Below are 16,801 nucleotides of genomic sequence, written 5' to 3'. Positions count from 1 at the left end.
CTAATAAAATAATCATATCATTTTATCTTTTACTAAATTTGACCTAATTCAACTCATATAACAAATGATTCAATTTTTACAAATAATTCGTTTTTCACAAAACAAGTAATTATCTTAAAATCTGACAAACGTCATGTTTTTTTTCCTTTTTTTTCCAACTTGAAAATAAAACATTTGCATCAATATAACAGAAAACAACTTGGCTCTGATACCACTGTTGGGTTTTGAGCATTCTAACACTCCTATGGTGTACATGCAACCCTATAAACCTTGGATCTATGTTTTCTCTATTATACATGCAAGTATTAACTATTCCAAGGTTTCATCCTAACTAGCATATTATGAAGCACCTATACTACAAAGTTCTAGTTAGATGACACACCTTTTGATGTAGCTTGATATCTTCAAGCTTTAAGAGCTTAGCCCCAATAGTGTGGAAGCCTCAAATGGAATCACAAATCACCAAAACACCTTGGAAGAACTTGAGAGAATATGTATGCACACTAAAATCGGTCCACTCTTATTTTCACACACTTGTTCCAATTTTGTGAGCCAAGGACCCCTTTATATATTATGGAGGATTAGGGTTACATCCATGTAAACCCTAATACCCATGACCTTTCATTTACATAGGATCCATGGGTTAAAAGCTCCATGGACCATCCATGAAAGCTTAGCCCAACCTAAATGAACTTGGCCCATTCCATATATATAAGAGTCCATATTTAATTAGTTCTTTTTTATCACTTAATAAAATTCTAAATTAATTCTTGATCAATACTAATTAAATAATATGATTTCATATTAATATATTAGAACTTATAATATATTAATATAAATCATAAATATACTATTCTCAAAAGACTATCCATATAAATTGTGCCGGTGAAGTGCAACCCAAATGGACCATGCCGGGTCGGGTCAAGTACATACCAAATATAGTTATGGACTTAGACATTAATCCAACAACTTTTGCCTGGGGGCCCGAGCAGCAAGCCTCATTCTAGACTCTTCGCCAGAGATTGTGCGATGCTCTAGTATTTGCCCTTCCCGAGGAAGTGGAGGACTTCGTATTTTACTGTGATGCATCTATATGAAGGATGGGAGCCATGTTGATGCAGAGGGTGTTGGGTTTTGAGCATTCTAACACTCCTATGGTTTACATGTAACCCTATAAACCTTGGATCTATGTTTTCTCTATTATACATGCAAATATTAACTATTCCAAGGTTTCATCCTAACTAGCATATTATGAAGCACCTATACTACAAAGTTCTAGTTAGATGACATACCTTTTGATGTAGCTTGATGTCTTCAAGCTTTAAGAGCTTAGCCCCAATAGTGTAGAAGCCTCAAATGGAATCACAAATCACCAAAACACCTTGGAAGAACTTGAGAGAATATGTATGCACACTAAAATCGGCCCACTCTTATTTTCACACACTTGTGCCAATTTTGTGAGCCAAGGACCCCTTTTATATATTATGGAGGATTAGGGTTACATCCATGTAAACCCTAATACCCATGACCTTTCATTTACATAGGATCCATGGGTTAAAAGCTCCATGGACCATCCATGAAAGCTTAGCCCAACCTAAATGAACTTGGCCCATTCCATATATATAAGAGTCCATATTTAATTAGTTCTTTTTGATCACTTAATTAATTCTAAGTTAATTCTTGATCAAAACTAATTAAATAATATGATTCCATATTAATATATTAGAACTTATAATATATTAATATAAATCATAAATATACTATTCTCAAAAGACTATCCATATAAATTGTGCCGGTGAAGTGCAACCCAAATGGACCATGCCGGGTCGTTTCAAGTACATACCAAATATAGTTATGGACTTAGACATTAATCCAACAGTCTCCCACTTGGATAAGTCTAAAATTATTATTGAGTATGACTTCAAAACCTAACTGGCAATCGTAGCTCTTAAAGCCGCTGTCGAACTTTGACCTTGTCAATGACTTGTCCATTAGATAAGGGATCATATATTCCTCCATTCTAGATATCATATGGACTGAGACATGGATTATAATCATTCTTTCTGTCCATTTGTTGTTTCCCGATTTTCGATTTATGATGACTGACTGATTGAACAAATCAAATCAGTCCTGGCTTGGCCAAGCACTCACATGTGTCATCACTAAATCATCGAGGGGCCCACAGATATCGTTTTTATCTCGAAGGTAAAAGGAATGGATAAACTTCGACTCATATGGCTTGTTTTACTACTTGTTGAATCATACACAAAGGCACGTTTTATAACATCGAGTTACCAAATGCTTTTTCGTGCAATCAATGTATAACCAACTCATAGTAACAACTCATATCTCTAGGTTTGAAGAATATAAGATATTATCGTCTCATGATCACTCGTGATAAAATCCATGAAGTGATTCAAATGAGCGCGGGTTGAATTCAATACTCAGAACTTATGAGCACTCATGAGTGTTGTAGCACCACTTTGTACACCAACTTGGACCTCTACAAACCAACCCATGACAGTCTTGATTCATATCTACTTCCAACATATGACCGACTGTGGATGGTTTGAATAACTTAATCATTCAGGAAGAGCGACTTAGTTATTCTGGAAGTCAAAACATGCAAAGTGAAACACAAGAATAAATGAATCAAATATGGTATCAAACCCTATGAATATAAATAAACACTTTTATTTATCACCATACTGATTACTCATTATTCATAAAACTCACATGCATAATTAACTTAATTGGAATGGCACAGAAAAAAAAATAATGTCTACACGATAGGTTGTAAACCTCAAGTCGTGTGCTAGTGATGATCGATAAGGTTTATTCTCGATTAGTTCTTGAAACTTTTCAAGACCATTAAGACTCCCACTGACTCCTTGACATATAAGATTCTTTTGTCAATAAACATTTCTCGACAAACAAATATTCAAGAGTTAGTGTAGTTTTTATCAAGACAAAACACTTCATAAATTGGCCCTAGTTGGTCTTTGTCTTATCCAAGACATCACAACTTTCCAATTGTGCAAGAATAAGAAAACCTTTTCAAATTTCACATTTGATGAATGTTATAAACCTTCTTAAGACTTGTCACTCAATTCACAATCTTAACTCTAAGACTCGGTTTTGGAACGAAGTATGATTGACTTCTTGATTTAACCATTTCTTCAATTCTTGATTCCTCTTCTCAGACATTCAATTGCACTAAGACTCACTTAGAGGATCAATTGAGATATGGTTCTTAATCATTAAGACCTATCATAAAACATAATAAAAAGGTACTCTCCCTTCTTCTTAGAATAGAGAAACTTTTATCTTTCTGCCTACTAGATTCTTCTTATTCGTTCTGCTATTTATTGAAACTCTTTCAATCAATTGAGAATTACACTTAATCTCATAAGTATAATCATATTTACTTAACCTTAGTAAATCATGACGAATATCTTTGTTACTCTTGTGGTGGACTTGATCAACACACAACCTTGTGTACTCGATCTCCTAGTCCTTCACTTGACACTTTGTCAATGAATTAGTCTAATTTCCAAATATGAAATTTCTCATTCATTATGCAACCAAGTTGTATGATTCCAAGTTTCTGTCCAATTGAAACTTGGGCGATGAGAAACTTTCCCTATTTGGTAAATTCTTGACCTTTCCACAAATAACATAATTAAGAATCAAATCCATTATTGCTAATAATAGAAACTTACATCAATTTTTCATACACGCCATTGCAAGGATAAATAAATAATATAAAATCAAAATTTATATTATTGCGGAAAAACTTGTCCTTACAATGCAATTCAACTGAAAAACTATGTTGTTAAATATTCCTAAGCAATCTATTCTAACTCCAAGTAGTAGCTTAAGATTCTAATCTTCAAGTAATGCGATCGAAATCCATTTCTTCACGATTAGATTCCGCTCACTTCTTCCCTTAAGATTCCTCTCTTTTCTTCGATCCTACAAGACATCGAAATGTAATCTTATCACATTATGTATTAAGAATCTAGAATAAGAACTTAAAAGAGTTAGTTAATGGATTTTACCTAAAGTAGAGCCATATGTTTTGACTCTCCCATCTCTTAGATCTCTTAGGTAAATAGGGCAGCTTCGTCTCCAATGCCCCTTCTCTTGGCAATAAAAGCAAATTGACTCTTTTGGAACAACACACGGAACTACTTCTGACTTTACCTTTCTCTTATGATCAAACTTTTCGATCATGGCATGCCTTTCGTTGCCATTGTCTATATCCATAGAGGTCTGGAAGGCAGATCCACCAATCAACTTTGCTTGTCCAGTGCGCCAAATCATTGCTGATTCAGCAGCAATAAGCATATAGGTGAGATCGATGAGGGTTACGTCGTGGTTCATCATATAGTACTCTCTTACGAACTCACTATATGAGTCAGGAAGTGACTGAAGAACCCAGTCAACAGCCAGCTCCTCACAGACAATAGACCCCAACATTCTTAACTTATCAATGTGCGACTTCATCTCTAGGACGTGTGCACACACTGACTTTCCTTCTTCATGTTTACTTGCCAAAAGGGCTTGAGTGAGTTTTAACTTTTCAACCTTTTGAACTTGTGGGTTAGGGAGAACAATAGGAGGAGGTGGAGGAAGTGAAGCATGATCTCGTGTTCCTCTATCGAATCGTGGAATATCATCTTCATGTGAAAAGCTTGTTCCACGGGATTTGGGAAGACCATAGTTGTCATACTTTGACATCTACAAAACGGGAGAAAAATTCAAGTTAGTTGATTGATTGAGTCCTTAATAAATCACGCAAATGAGATATTAAGGCTAGGACCCAACACAATACTCTACAACTTGGGAGAGGGATGCCGTAACCCAAATTGCAGAACGTTTGAAGGTAAGTGAATGACGATTCACTAATTTCCACCATGAAAAACGAAAAAGAAATTTAAGTTTTAAATCTATTGAAAATTCCTAGATCTTTTGAGATTCATTGAACATTTCAATGGCATGTTTAAATCTCGATATGCCCCTCGATTTGTGATTGGGATGTCGAGGATCACAAAACAGGGTGTGAATAACCATGCAAACTTACATGGTGCCCCCAATGTTACAGTCACCTATTCGATGTGCCGGTTAACCACACACGCTCCACCGAACTATGACAAACAATGAGTCACCCTTTTCTACCTTTGCTTAGTACCATTTAGTGTGCCGGTTAGCCACGCACGCTCCACTAATGTCTTCGCAAGGGCACAAAGTGTAATTTCATGGAATTGCATCAATTCACTTTTGTCTAAAGTAACTAAGATTGGGAATTTTGTATAAGCACTTAGTTACTTAATACTTCATTATAGTTTTAATGGAAAGGGTTTGCCCTATCCTACCCGTTCGGCTAACGACCCTCCACTAGTCAAGAGTGCGGTGGGTAAGAGTGGATACCCATTCAATCGCCATTTTATAGGCAATTTCCTTAAACACCCCTTATAGATTAGCTTCGTGAATGAGGCCTACTAACGGTAAGACTGACTGTTTACTCATACATATATATAATACTAGACTTTTAATGTTATATATAGTATAGGGTGTATTTTACACTTTTAAAATACTAGGTGGTCTAATTTAATAAAACATACTTTTAATTTAATTAAATGTAAACCATATCACTATGGATTTATTAACTATCTTTTAATTATACACTTAATTAATTTAATAAAACCATAAGGGTGTGATTTGAACTTTTCAAAAACAATACTAGGGTTTTAGAATCTAACATTTCTGAATTAAACTTTTAATCAACTTTTAAATTCCAAAACTTGAGGGCAAGTTTTGAAACATTTCAAAACATTAGGGTTTAGAATTTAAATATTTCAAATCAAACCTTTTAATCAAAATTTAAATTCCAAAACTTGAGGGCAAGTATTTGAAACATTTCAAAAACACAAGGATCAAATAGCAAATAATTTAAATTAAACAATTAATTTAATGATTATCTAAATTTGACCTAATTTCAAATTCTTGCAAGATAAGTTACCCAATTAATACAAATAATTAATCTTTAATCATATAAGGAAGTTATTATCTAATCAATTGGTAATTATCTTTTGTTTAATCAAGGATATTCTCAAATATAAGATAAAATTCGAATATTAAAGACCCAAAACAATTAAGGCAAGTATCCTCAAGCAAAATAGCAAGAAATCCCGAAATCTGCTCTTACTGACGCTCGAACTCGCCGAGTTCCTCTATGGACTCGCCGAGTTGGAGCAACTCGCCGAGTCCACATTGGAACTCGCCGAGTTCATCAGTCAGGGAGCCAAAAAATCGATTTTGAAGCTTGAACAAATAACCAAGGCATCAATACAATAGAAACCAATCAAGGCTCTGATACCACGGATGGGTTTAAGCCATAAGAACATCCTATGTGCTCATACAAACCCTAATGCTTGGATCTAGGTTTCTCTATTGTACATGCATTCATCCAAGACTATAAACCCTAGATCTAGCATGTGATAATCAATATTAACATATGAATTAGGGTTTAGATCATACCTTAATTGTTATATAGCAATAACAATCTCAAATCCTCCTTGTAATGGCTTTAGAAAGCTTAGAGTCACAAGTGTCACTCCTCTACTGGCTCACAAACACCAAGTGCAAGAGGATGAAGAATGAAGAGAGAGGAGGCTGCCCAAAACGTCCAAAAACCCTAGTGGAACTCTTAGCCACGTTTTTGGGGCTTAAGGGTACTATATATACATGTAGGCTATTAGGGTTTTCAACTAGGAAACCCTAATCTGACTGCTTAAGACCTAAGCAGCCCATGGACCCTTTTAGAGTATCCCTTGGGCGATTTCTAATGGGTTTCCCCATAGAATTCGTCCAACCTATTATTCCAAGGTGATCCATAGCCCAAATGCAATTATCTTATAATTACAGTTCCAGTCCCTTAAGTTTAATTAATCTCTTTTAGCCACAAAATTAATTATCAATTAATTCTTGACTAATATTAATTAAATAATATGATTTCTCCTTTAATATATTATTCTCATAATATATTAATAAATCATAATTAATCCTTTCTCTCCATAATTCATCCTATCAAGTTGCTTTGGTGAAGGCAACCCAAAAGGACCATGCACCATCGGGTCAAGTACATACCAAAATAGTTATGGACTTAGACACTAATCCAACAAAAAGCTCCATGGACCATCCATGAAAGCTTAGCCCAACCTAAATGAACTTGGCCCATTCCATATATATAAGAGTCCATATTTAATTAGTTCTTTTTTATCACTTAATTAATTCTAAATTAATTATTGATCAATACTAATTAAATAATCTGATTCCATATTAATATATTAGAACTTATAATATATTAATATAAATCATAAATATACTATTCTCAAAAGACTATCCATATAAATTGTGCCGGTGAAGTGCAACCCAAATCGACCATGCCGGGTCGGGTCAAGTACATACCAAATATAGTTATGGACTTAGACATTAATCCAACAGAGGGGACATGTGATAGCGTATGCATCAAGGCAGTTGAAGCCTCATGAGAAGAGGTATCCCACCCACGATTTAGAGTTAGGGTCGGTGGTGTCCGCCCTCAAGATCTGGCGCCACTATCTCTATGGTGTCCAGCGTACCATATATACGAACCATAACAGCCTGAAATACATTATGGATCAGCCCAATCTGAATATGAGAAAGAGGAGGTTGTTGGATGTGGTGAAAAACTATTATTGTGAGATATTGTATCACCGTGGCAAGGCTAATGTGGTAGTCGATGCTCTGAGTAGCACAGCAGCGAGTACTCCAATCCGAGATGTGTGCATGAGGATGACGGTGATGACTCCAGTCCTAGATACCATTGGAGAGGCCCAGGTGGAGGACATGAGACCAGAGAACCGTAAGAGAGAGCTAGTGATTGGGTACGATTCTGAGTTTGATACTAATGGTCGGGGCCTTATGACTTTTCTAGGGCGGATTTGGGTGCCTTATACAGGCGGAGCTCGACGTATTCTGATGGAGGAGGCTCATCGATCGAGATTCTTGATCCACCCGGGAGCCACCAAGATGTATTTGGATTTGAAGAGGGATTATTTGTGACGCTTTATGAAGAGGGATGTGGCTTGGGTAGACGAGAGGTTCTTGACCTGTCGTCAGGTCAAGGCGGAGCATCAGCGTCCTCACGGCATGTTACTGTTGGATTTAGTGTCTAAGCTCATAACTATAATTGGTATGTAATTGACCAGAGAGTAGCATGGTCCATTTGGGTTGCATAACACCAGAATAATCCGAGGGATCGACTTTTGAGAAGAGGATATTTATGATATATTAATATATTATTAGTTCTAATATATTAATATGAAATCATATTATTTAATTAGTATTGATCAAGAATTAGTTTGGAATTAATTTTGTGATCATAAGAGACTAATTAAATAAATGGGGATTGATTGTGTAAATCATTCATTCTTACATAGTGGGCTTATGATCCATAATCCATTATGTTGGGCTAAACCCATGTAGTGACGCATGGATACTCGATGAAGGTTAAAACCCACGGAGTATGAGGAATGTGGAAAGTCATGCACATTAGGTTTTGCATGGTGTAACCCTAGTTGTGTCACACTATATAAAGGACCCCATAGCTACCAAAATCAGACTTAAGTGAAAGGAAAGAGGGCTAGCCGATTTTTAAGTGCAACTATACTTCTCTCAAGTTATTCCAATTGTTGGTGGTGTTGTGTGAAGCATTTGAGGCATCACACTTGGGGTGCTAGACTTTTAAAGGCTTAAGGAATCAAGCTACAAGAAAAGATATGTCATTCTACTAGATTTTGTATTACATATACTTCATGGTATGCTAGTTAGGATGAAACCTTGGAAAAATGAAAGTTTACATGTATAATAGAGAAAACATAGATCCAAGGTTTCTAGGGTTGCATGCACACCTTAGGAGTGTTAGAATGCTAAAAACTCATCAGTGGTATCAGAGACTAGGCTTGTTTTTAATTATACTTGATGCTACTTGGTTTCAATTGCTTCAAAAATTGTTTTTCTGCTTTCTGGACAGTGGAATCGCCGAGTCCACAGACAGGCTCAACGAGTCACCCTTAAAAACGAACCAACTCGCCGAGTCAGTTCATGCACTCGACGAGTTGGTGCTCCAAAATGCAGATTTTCGAGTTTTAAGACTGGAATTGGACTAGGATCATTACCCAAAACTATTTTTTAAATTATAAACCTGTTTTTGATGTGGTAATGATCAAGCTAATCCAATTTAAAAGATAATTGTCATTGTTTCATGTTTTGTATTAGTTTATGGTTAGGCTAATTACATTAAATTTGTTTGATTTGAATTGTCTTGTTGATATGGGTTTAATTTAGATCATGGACATTACTTGAAAAGCTTGTTAGTTTAATTGATGATCTTAATGGCCTTTGATGTGCTCCATAACTTGTCCTCAAGTTATGGAAAATGAAAAGTCACTTCATTAAGAGGCATTAAAACTCATAGGTTATGAACTTGAAAAGGTTTGACAAGTTTCAAAATTTGCCCTCGAGTTTTGGAATTTGTAAAGTCACTTTAGAATACTTTAATTCCAAACCCTAGAATTTTAAATGTTTCAAATTCAACCCCTATACTTTATATTATTATAAGTTAATAATATATATATATATATATATATATATATATATATATATATATATATATATTATTATAAGATCAAGTCAGTCTTACCGTTACTAGGCCTCATTCACAAAGTCGGTCTATAAGGGGGGTATAAGGTTACTGCCTATAAAATGGTAGTTTAATGGGTGTCCACTCTCACCCACCGCTTCCTTGACTGGTGGAGGGTTGTTAGCCAAACGGGTAGGATACGACTATAATTCTCATTAAGTATAATGATAATAAAGTAACTAAATGTTTTATTAAATTCCCAATCTTAGTTACTTTAGGAAAATGTGAAATTGATGCTAATCCATGAAAATTGCACTTTGTACCTTACCAAGTCGTTGATGGAGCATGTGTGGTTAACCGGCACATTAACTTGGACTAGTACGGATGGAAAAGGGTGTTTCGATGTTTATTATAAGATCAATGGAGCGTGTGTGGTTAACCGGCACATTGATTGGGTGATAAAGTCGAGAGTACCAAGCACATTTTGCATGGTTATTCACACCTTGTTTGTGATCCTCGGTATCCCAGTCACAAACCTGAAGGGCATAACCGAGATTTAAACATGCCATTGAATTGTTCAATGAATCTCAAAGGATCTAGGAGTTTCAATTCAATTAAAACTTAATAACAATTTCGTTTTTCATGGTGAAAATTGGTAAATCTTCATTTACCTACCTTCAAATATTTTGCAAGTTGAATTACGACATCCCTCTTCCAATTTGTAAGATATTGTGTTGGGTCCTAGACTTAATATTTCATTTGGGTGTTTTATTAAGGACTCTTTATCTAATCTACACTTGTCTTTCTTTCTTTTCAGATGTCTTCCAACACGGCTTCTGGCTCAAACCCTACCGGCTCTTTTTCTCTCATGAACCTTTGTGGGAGAGTCATCATTGATGGTTCCAACTTCAATGACTGGATAAGGAACATCAGGATGGTCACTCGCTATAAGGACAAGGAATATGTCCTAGAAAATAAGCTAAAGGAAATCAATGAGTCTTCTGCTACTCCTGAGGAGATTTCTAAGTTTAGGGCACATGAGAAGGATGCCACCAAGGTAGCTTGTATCATGCTTGCCACTATGTCAGCTGAACTCCAAAAGTCCTATAAGAACTTCTACCATTTTGAGATGCACCAGGACCTGGTGGAAAGATACCATCAGAGTGCTCGTCAAGAGAGGTATGAAACCATCTCTTCCATGATAACAACTAGGATGAAGGATGGTGAACCCATCACAAGCCACTTGCAGAAAATGCAAAGGTTTGTGGAACGATTGCTAAAGTTGAATGTGAACTTCCCTGAGGAGTTGGCTATAGATATCATTTTACTCTCCTTACCTCCATGTTATGATCAGTTCCGTACGACCTATCATATGAACAAGGAGGAGGTCACACTTAGCAAACTTCAAGGGCTTTTGAGGACTGCCGAAAGTGGTGTCAAAGGTAAATCGGTTGTTACTAATCCTACCACCACCCCTGTTCTGGAAATCAGACAAGGGAAAGGGAAGAAGAGGAAGGCTCCCTCAAAGAGCAGCAAGGGAAAGTCTCTTGATGGATCCTCTTCAAGTGGGACCAAGGCTGGTTCTGCTGCTCCCATTTCCATTCCTAAAGAAGCAGAGTATTTCTACTGTCATGAAAAAGGGCACTGAAAGCAAAGTTGCCCCAAATACTTGAAATATGTTAAGGATGGGAAGGCTAAACCCACCCATGCATGTATTTTTACTATTCTATCTAAACACTCATCACATTCTAACTCTTGGGTTCTTGACACAGGTTGTGGATTTCACATTTGTTCTGATGTGCAGGGCCTAAAAGGAAGTAAGGATGTGGAGCACGGGAAGATAAACTTGATCACGAGGAATAGGAAGGTTTCACCTATCACCAAGATTGGAGTTTACTCTATATTCATTAGTAGTGGATTAGGAATAGATTTGAATAATTGTTTCTACTCGTCTGATATGGCAAGAAATATTATTTCCTTTCATGGTTTGTACAAACAAGGTTTCACATTTTCGTTTGATAATGAAATTGGTGCAATAAATGCTTATTATAATGATGTTTTTTATTTTAAAGCATTACCTTGTAATGGTGTATATGAAACTGTGAATGTTGTAGACAACTTAGGATATGATGTGTTGCATATCGATTCTTCCAATGAATTGGATAAAGCATGCTTGTGGCATTGTCGTCTTGGACATGTCAGCAAGAAGTGCATACGCCAACTCCAAAAGGCTGGAGTTTTGGAGCCATTTGACTTAAGGTCGGATCACACTTGCGAATATTGCTTACATGGAAAGATGACTAAATCACCCTTCACTGGTACTTGTGAGAGGGGTGAGGGTTTGTTGGATCTCACACACACTGATGTGTGTGGGCCCTTCAGAACCGCCACAAGGGATGCTAACAGCTTCTATGTGACTTTTACTGATGATTACGGTAGATATGGCTATGTCTACTTAATCAAGCATAAGTCAACTTAATCAAGGATAAGTCAAAAACCTTTGAGAAATTCAAAGAGTTTAAACAGGAAGTGGAGAATCAATTGGGCAGGAAGATAAAGATGCTCCGATCCGATCGAGCTGGTGAGTATCTTAGTATCGAGTTCCTTGACTATCTTAAGGAATGTGGAATTGTTTCACAGTTGACGCCACCTAGGACACCACAGCCTAATGGTGTGGCTAAGAGGCGCAATCGAACCTTGTTGTACATGGTTCGTTCCATGATGAGTCGAGCTTCATTACCAATCTCATTCTGGGGGTATGCCTTAGAGACTACCGCCCATATCCTGAATCTAGTCCCTACCAAGAAGGTTGCCAAAACACCTCACGAGATGTGGACTAGGAAGGATCCCACATTAGACCACATCAAGGTTTGGGGTTGAGAGGCTTTCGTGAGGAGCGAGACTCACGACAAGCTCGAACATCAGAGTGAGCGGTGTATTTTCATCGGCTACGTGCATAAATCCTTTGGTTATCTCTTCTACAGACCGAGTGACAATGTTGTCTTCATTGCAAGGAGAGGTGTCTTTCACGAGAGAGATAGATCATAGGCCAAGGAGATAGTGGGAGGCAAATTCACCTTGAAGAACTTCAAGAGTCAAGCGGTCAAGGAACCTCAAACACTAGCGATCAACCTGAGGAGGAAACTCCTGTTGAGCCGATTGACGAGTCTGTAGCTCTGAGGCGTTCCAGTAGAGTTAGTGTTCCACCTGTGTTATATGGTTTTCATATAACATATGAGGGTGATACATTTATCAATGATAGCACACTGATAAATTTGGATGAACCTAACAACTACAAGGAAGCCATGGCAGGCCCCGAGTCTGCTAAATGGAAAGAGGCTATGGACAGCAAAATTCAGTCCATGTATGATAAACAAGTTTGGAACTTGGTTGACAATGTATCGGGTCGTAAGACAGTCGGGGGCAAATGGATCTTCAAGAAGAAGACCGACATGGATGGGAAAGTACACACTTATAAGGCGCGGCTGGTTGCAAAGGGCTTTACTCAAACTCCTGGAGTTGACTATGATGAGACCTTCTCACCAGTGGCGAAGATTAAGTCTATTAGGGTTATGCTAGCCATTGCTGCATTTCATTATTATGAAATATGGAAAATGGATGTCAAAACTGCTTTCCTTAATGGAAAGTTGGCTGAGGATGTTTACATGAGTCAGGCAGAGGGTTTTGTCGATGCAAAGTACCATAATAGAGTGTGTAACCTTGAGAAATCCATTTATGGATCGAAACAAGCATCTCGTAGATGGAATCTTTGTTTCGATGAGAAAGCCAAAGAGTTTGGCTTCTCGAGAAGCAAGGATGATTCTTGTGTATATGTCAAAGCTAGTGGGAGCATAGTTAGCTTTTTGGTATTGTATGTGGATGACATACTATTCATAGGAATTGACATCCCAACCTTGCAGGAGGTTAAGTCCTGACTTGGGAAGTGTTTCGCTATGAAGGACCTCGGAGAAGCTGCCTATGTTCTTGGGATAAGGATATTGAGAGATAGGAGTAAGAGACTAATTGGACTTAGTCAGAGTACCTACTTGGATAAGGTGCTGAAAAGATTCAGCATGCAAGATTCCAAGAAAGGTGACTTACCGATCCTGAGCAATGCCAAACTGAGTAAAGCTCAGAGTCCGAGTACAGAGGCTGAGATAGCTAAGATAATTCGAATACTATATGCTTCCGTTGTTGGCTCGATCATGTATGCTATGACTTGTACTCGTCCTGATGTGGCTTTTGCTTTGAGCATGGTCAACAGATATCAGGGGAATCCGAGCAAGGCTCACTGGACTGCGGTAAAGAACATTCTCAAGTACCTGCGGAGGACTAAGGACTGGGTCCTTACCCTCGTTTGGAGTGATGACTTGAGAGTGGTGGGGTATAGCGACGCTAGGTTTCTGATAGACAGGGATAATTTTCGCTCTCAGTCGGGCTGGGTCTTTACACCGTTTATTACTTCATATCCTCCACAGAAAGAGGTTAAAGAACCAAAAACCACCACAAGCAAAAGGGGCATGGCCGATAATCGGACACTTATACCTTTTAGGTGGGCCTGATCTACCTCACAAGGTTTTAGGTGACATGGCAGAAAAACATGGCCCTATTTTCACCATTAAGCTTGGTGTTCATCAAGCTTTGGTGGTAAGTGATGCAGAGATTGCTAAGGACTGCTTTACTACCAACGACAAGGCTTTTGCAAGTCGACCGAAAACGGAGGCATCAAAAATCATGGCCTATAATTATGCGGTGTTTGGCCTGGCTCCATATGGGGACTATTGGCGAAAAGTACGCAAGATGGTCGTGTTGGATGTTCTTTCTCAACGAAGAGTTGAGATGCTTGGACATACTCCAGCTTCAGAAGTTAGAGCTGTTGGGTAGTTGGTGTCTTTTCCAACTCACAAAGCAATAAAAAGGGAAAAGCAAGTGGCAGACAAAGGAATGTGGAACACCTCATTTGGAGGAAAAGCAAAGGAATGCATCCATTCTTTATTTCCTTAAGCATCGGCTCTTTGCCTATAAATAGAACATTCATCATTCATTTGAAGATGTACCAACTTGTACTGTAATCTTCTAGCAATAATAAAATCTCTAGTTGCGGCCCGTGGATGTAGGATTTGTACTGAATCCGAACCACATAATATTCTTGTGTTCTTCTTGCTTTATTTTCTCGTTTCATTTGAGAGTGTGTGACAGTGTGTTTCCGTTGCGTGTACCCGGTCCGATTCCTAACAAGAGCATCCGTTAAAGAGTTATATGATGGGTGGGTAGCGAATAAACTTACTGAAAGTTCAGAGTCACAGATGGTAAAGGTGGAGATGAGTCAATGGTTTGGGAACTTGGTTTTAAACATTATGGTTAGGATTGTTTCAGGAAAGAGGTTTTCACCAAATGATGAAGAAGGGGTTCGATTTCAGGCTGTTGCAAGGAAATACTTTGAGTTGTTTGGGGCATTTTTGGTTGTTGATTTTATACCTTATCTCAAGTGGTTGGATGTGGGTGGATACAAAAACATGATGAAGAATACTGGGATGGATTTGGACAATATCTTTGATCGATGGTTAAAGGAGCACAAACAGGAGAGTAAGTCTATACAGCAACATGAAGCGAACCAAGACTTTATGCATGTGCTAATTTCCATTCTTCGAGGTGCTTCTAAAGAGGACTTCCTCGGTTTTGACCATGATACAGTTATCAAAGCGACAAGTCTAGTACACTCAACCTTTTTATCTCATTGTTTCGTGATTACATTAAATATTTCTTCAGTCTTTTAACTATATAACCTAATCCAAGAGTGTTTAATTGGTGTAAATTCCTGTTCACAGCAAGTCCTGGTAGCAGGCGTAGACACGACATCGATGACATTAACGTGGGCTTTAGCATTGTTGCTCAACAACCCAAAAGCGTTAGAAACTGCCCAAGATGAAATTGATGAGCATGTTGGAAGGGACAGATTGGTGGAGGAGTCAGACCTGAAGAACTTAGTCTACGTCGATGCCATCATCAAAGAAACTTTGCGATTATACCCTGCTGGACCTCTCTCTGTTCCTCACGAGTCAGTGGAGAACTGCATTGTGGGTGGCTACAACATTCCAAAAGGAACTCGGCTAGTGGTAAATCTTTGGAAGTTGCAACGTGACCCAAATATCTGGTTAGATCCCAACGAATTCAAGCCTGATAGATTCTTGACCAGTCACAAGGATATTGATGTCAAGGGAAACCATTATGAATTGCTTCCGTTTGGTAGTGGTAGAAGAATGTGCCCTAGTGTTTTATTTGCCCTTCAGGCTTTGGGTTTAACGCTAGCTAGTTTGATACAACAGTTTGTGCTCAAGAAACCATCAAACGAACCTGTTGATATGACTGAAAGCATGGGTATGACTAACGGCAAAGCAACACCACTTGACGTCCTTTTCGGCCCTCGTTTATCCTCTAATATGTATGATATTGGTCCATGATATACCAATTTCAAAGCGCCTACAAACCCACTCCATTATCATTCTCTATAAAGCCATCAATTATGATGGGGCAAGCAAAATAACCCAATTTGGACAGCAAATGTGGAACATGATCGATCTTCAGTATGCTTTTAGAATACTCCTATTACTTATATAGTTAATAAAGCTTGATAATTATTATGTAATGAAGTCATGTGGTTGCATTCTACTCATCTCGTTTATATATATGTTGTGTACCGATAAGATAGTGTTACAAAAAATATTTGTCAATTAGATTAAATGAATGGATGATTATGATGAATAATGACACCCCGGTAGATAATGGAAGAATATTGAAGTGTTTTCCTTATTGAAACAACCGTAAGGTGTATTAGAAAATATGTTTAACAACTAATAAGGAAATTGTGGATGTTCAGGAGTACAAAGACCTAAGTCAATCAAATTTTAAAAATACATCAGAAACTCTATTAACAATGAATGATGATGATTTTGTTGCCCTACCGGCTCAAGGTTAGGTTCACTTCTGCTTAAGCTTCTAACCGAATTTGAAATTTTCAATTTTTGAAAGAATGGATGTTCAACTAAGCTGGATGTGAAGCTGCATTCTCTGAATTTGGAACTTAAATTAGGGTTTTTCAACATTTACATTTAC

The 16,801-nt window shown here is 37.6% G+C and overlaps 1 protein-coding gene across 1 annotated transcript in view; it reads left to right on the top strand.

The window, feature by feature from the left end:
* The window catches only part of LOC145106013 (demethylepipodophyllotoxin synthase-like), an 89,744-nt gene extending 73,530 nt beyond the window's left edge, over positions 1-16,214 (top strand). The window contains exons 2-4 of the mRNA XM_079043063.1: positions 14,167-14,568; positions 14,928-15,402; positions 15,517-16,214. Coding sequence (XP_078899189.1) covers positions 14,167-14,568; positions 14,928-15,402; positions 15,517-16,149 — 1,510 coding nt within the window. The 3' untranslated portion in view covers positions 16,150-16,214. The remainder of the gene's footprint in view (positions 1-14,166; positions 14,569-14,927; positions 15,403-15,516) is intronic.
* Positions 16,215-16,801: the final 587 nt, after the last annotated feature.

This window comes from Lactuca virosa, chromosome 4 (assembly GCF_052849685.1).
Source record: "Lactuca virosa cultivar CGN04683 chromosome 4, Lactuca_virosa_CGN04683_v6, whole genome shotgun sequence".
Classification (NCBI taxonomy): domain Eukaryota; kingdom Viridiplantae; phylum Streptophyta; class Magnoliopsida; order Asterales; family Asteraceae; genus Lactuca; species Lactuca virosa.
This window is presented reverse-complemented; position numbering and strand designations above follow the sequence as displayed.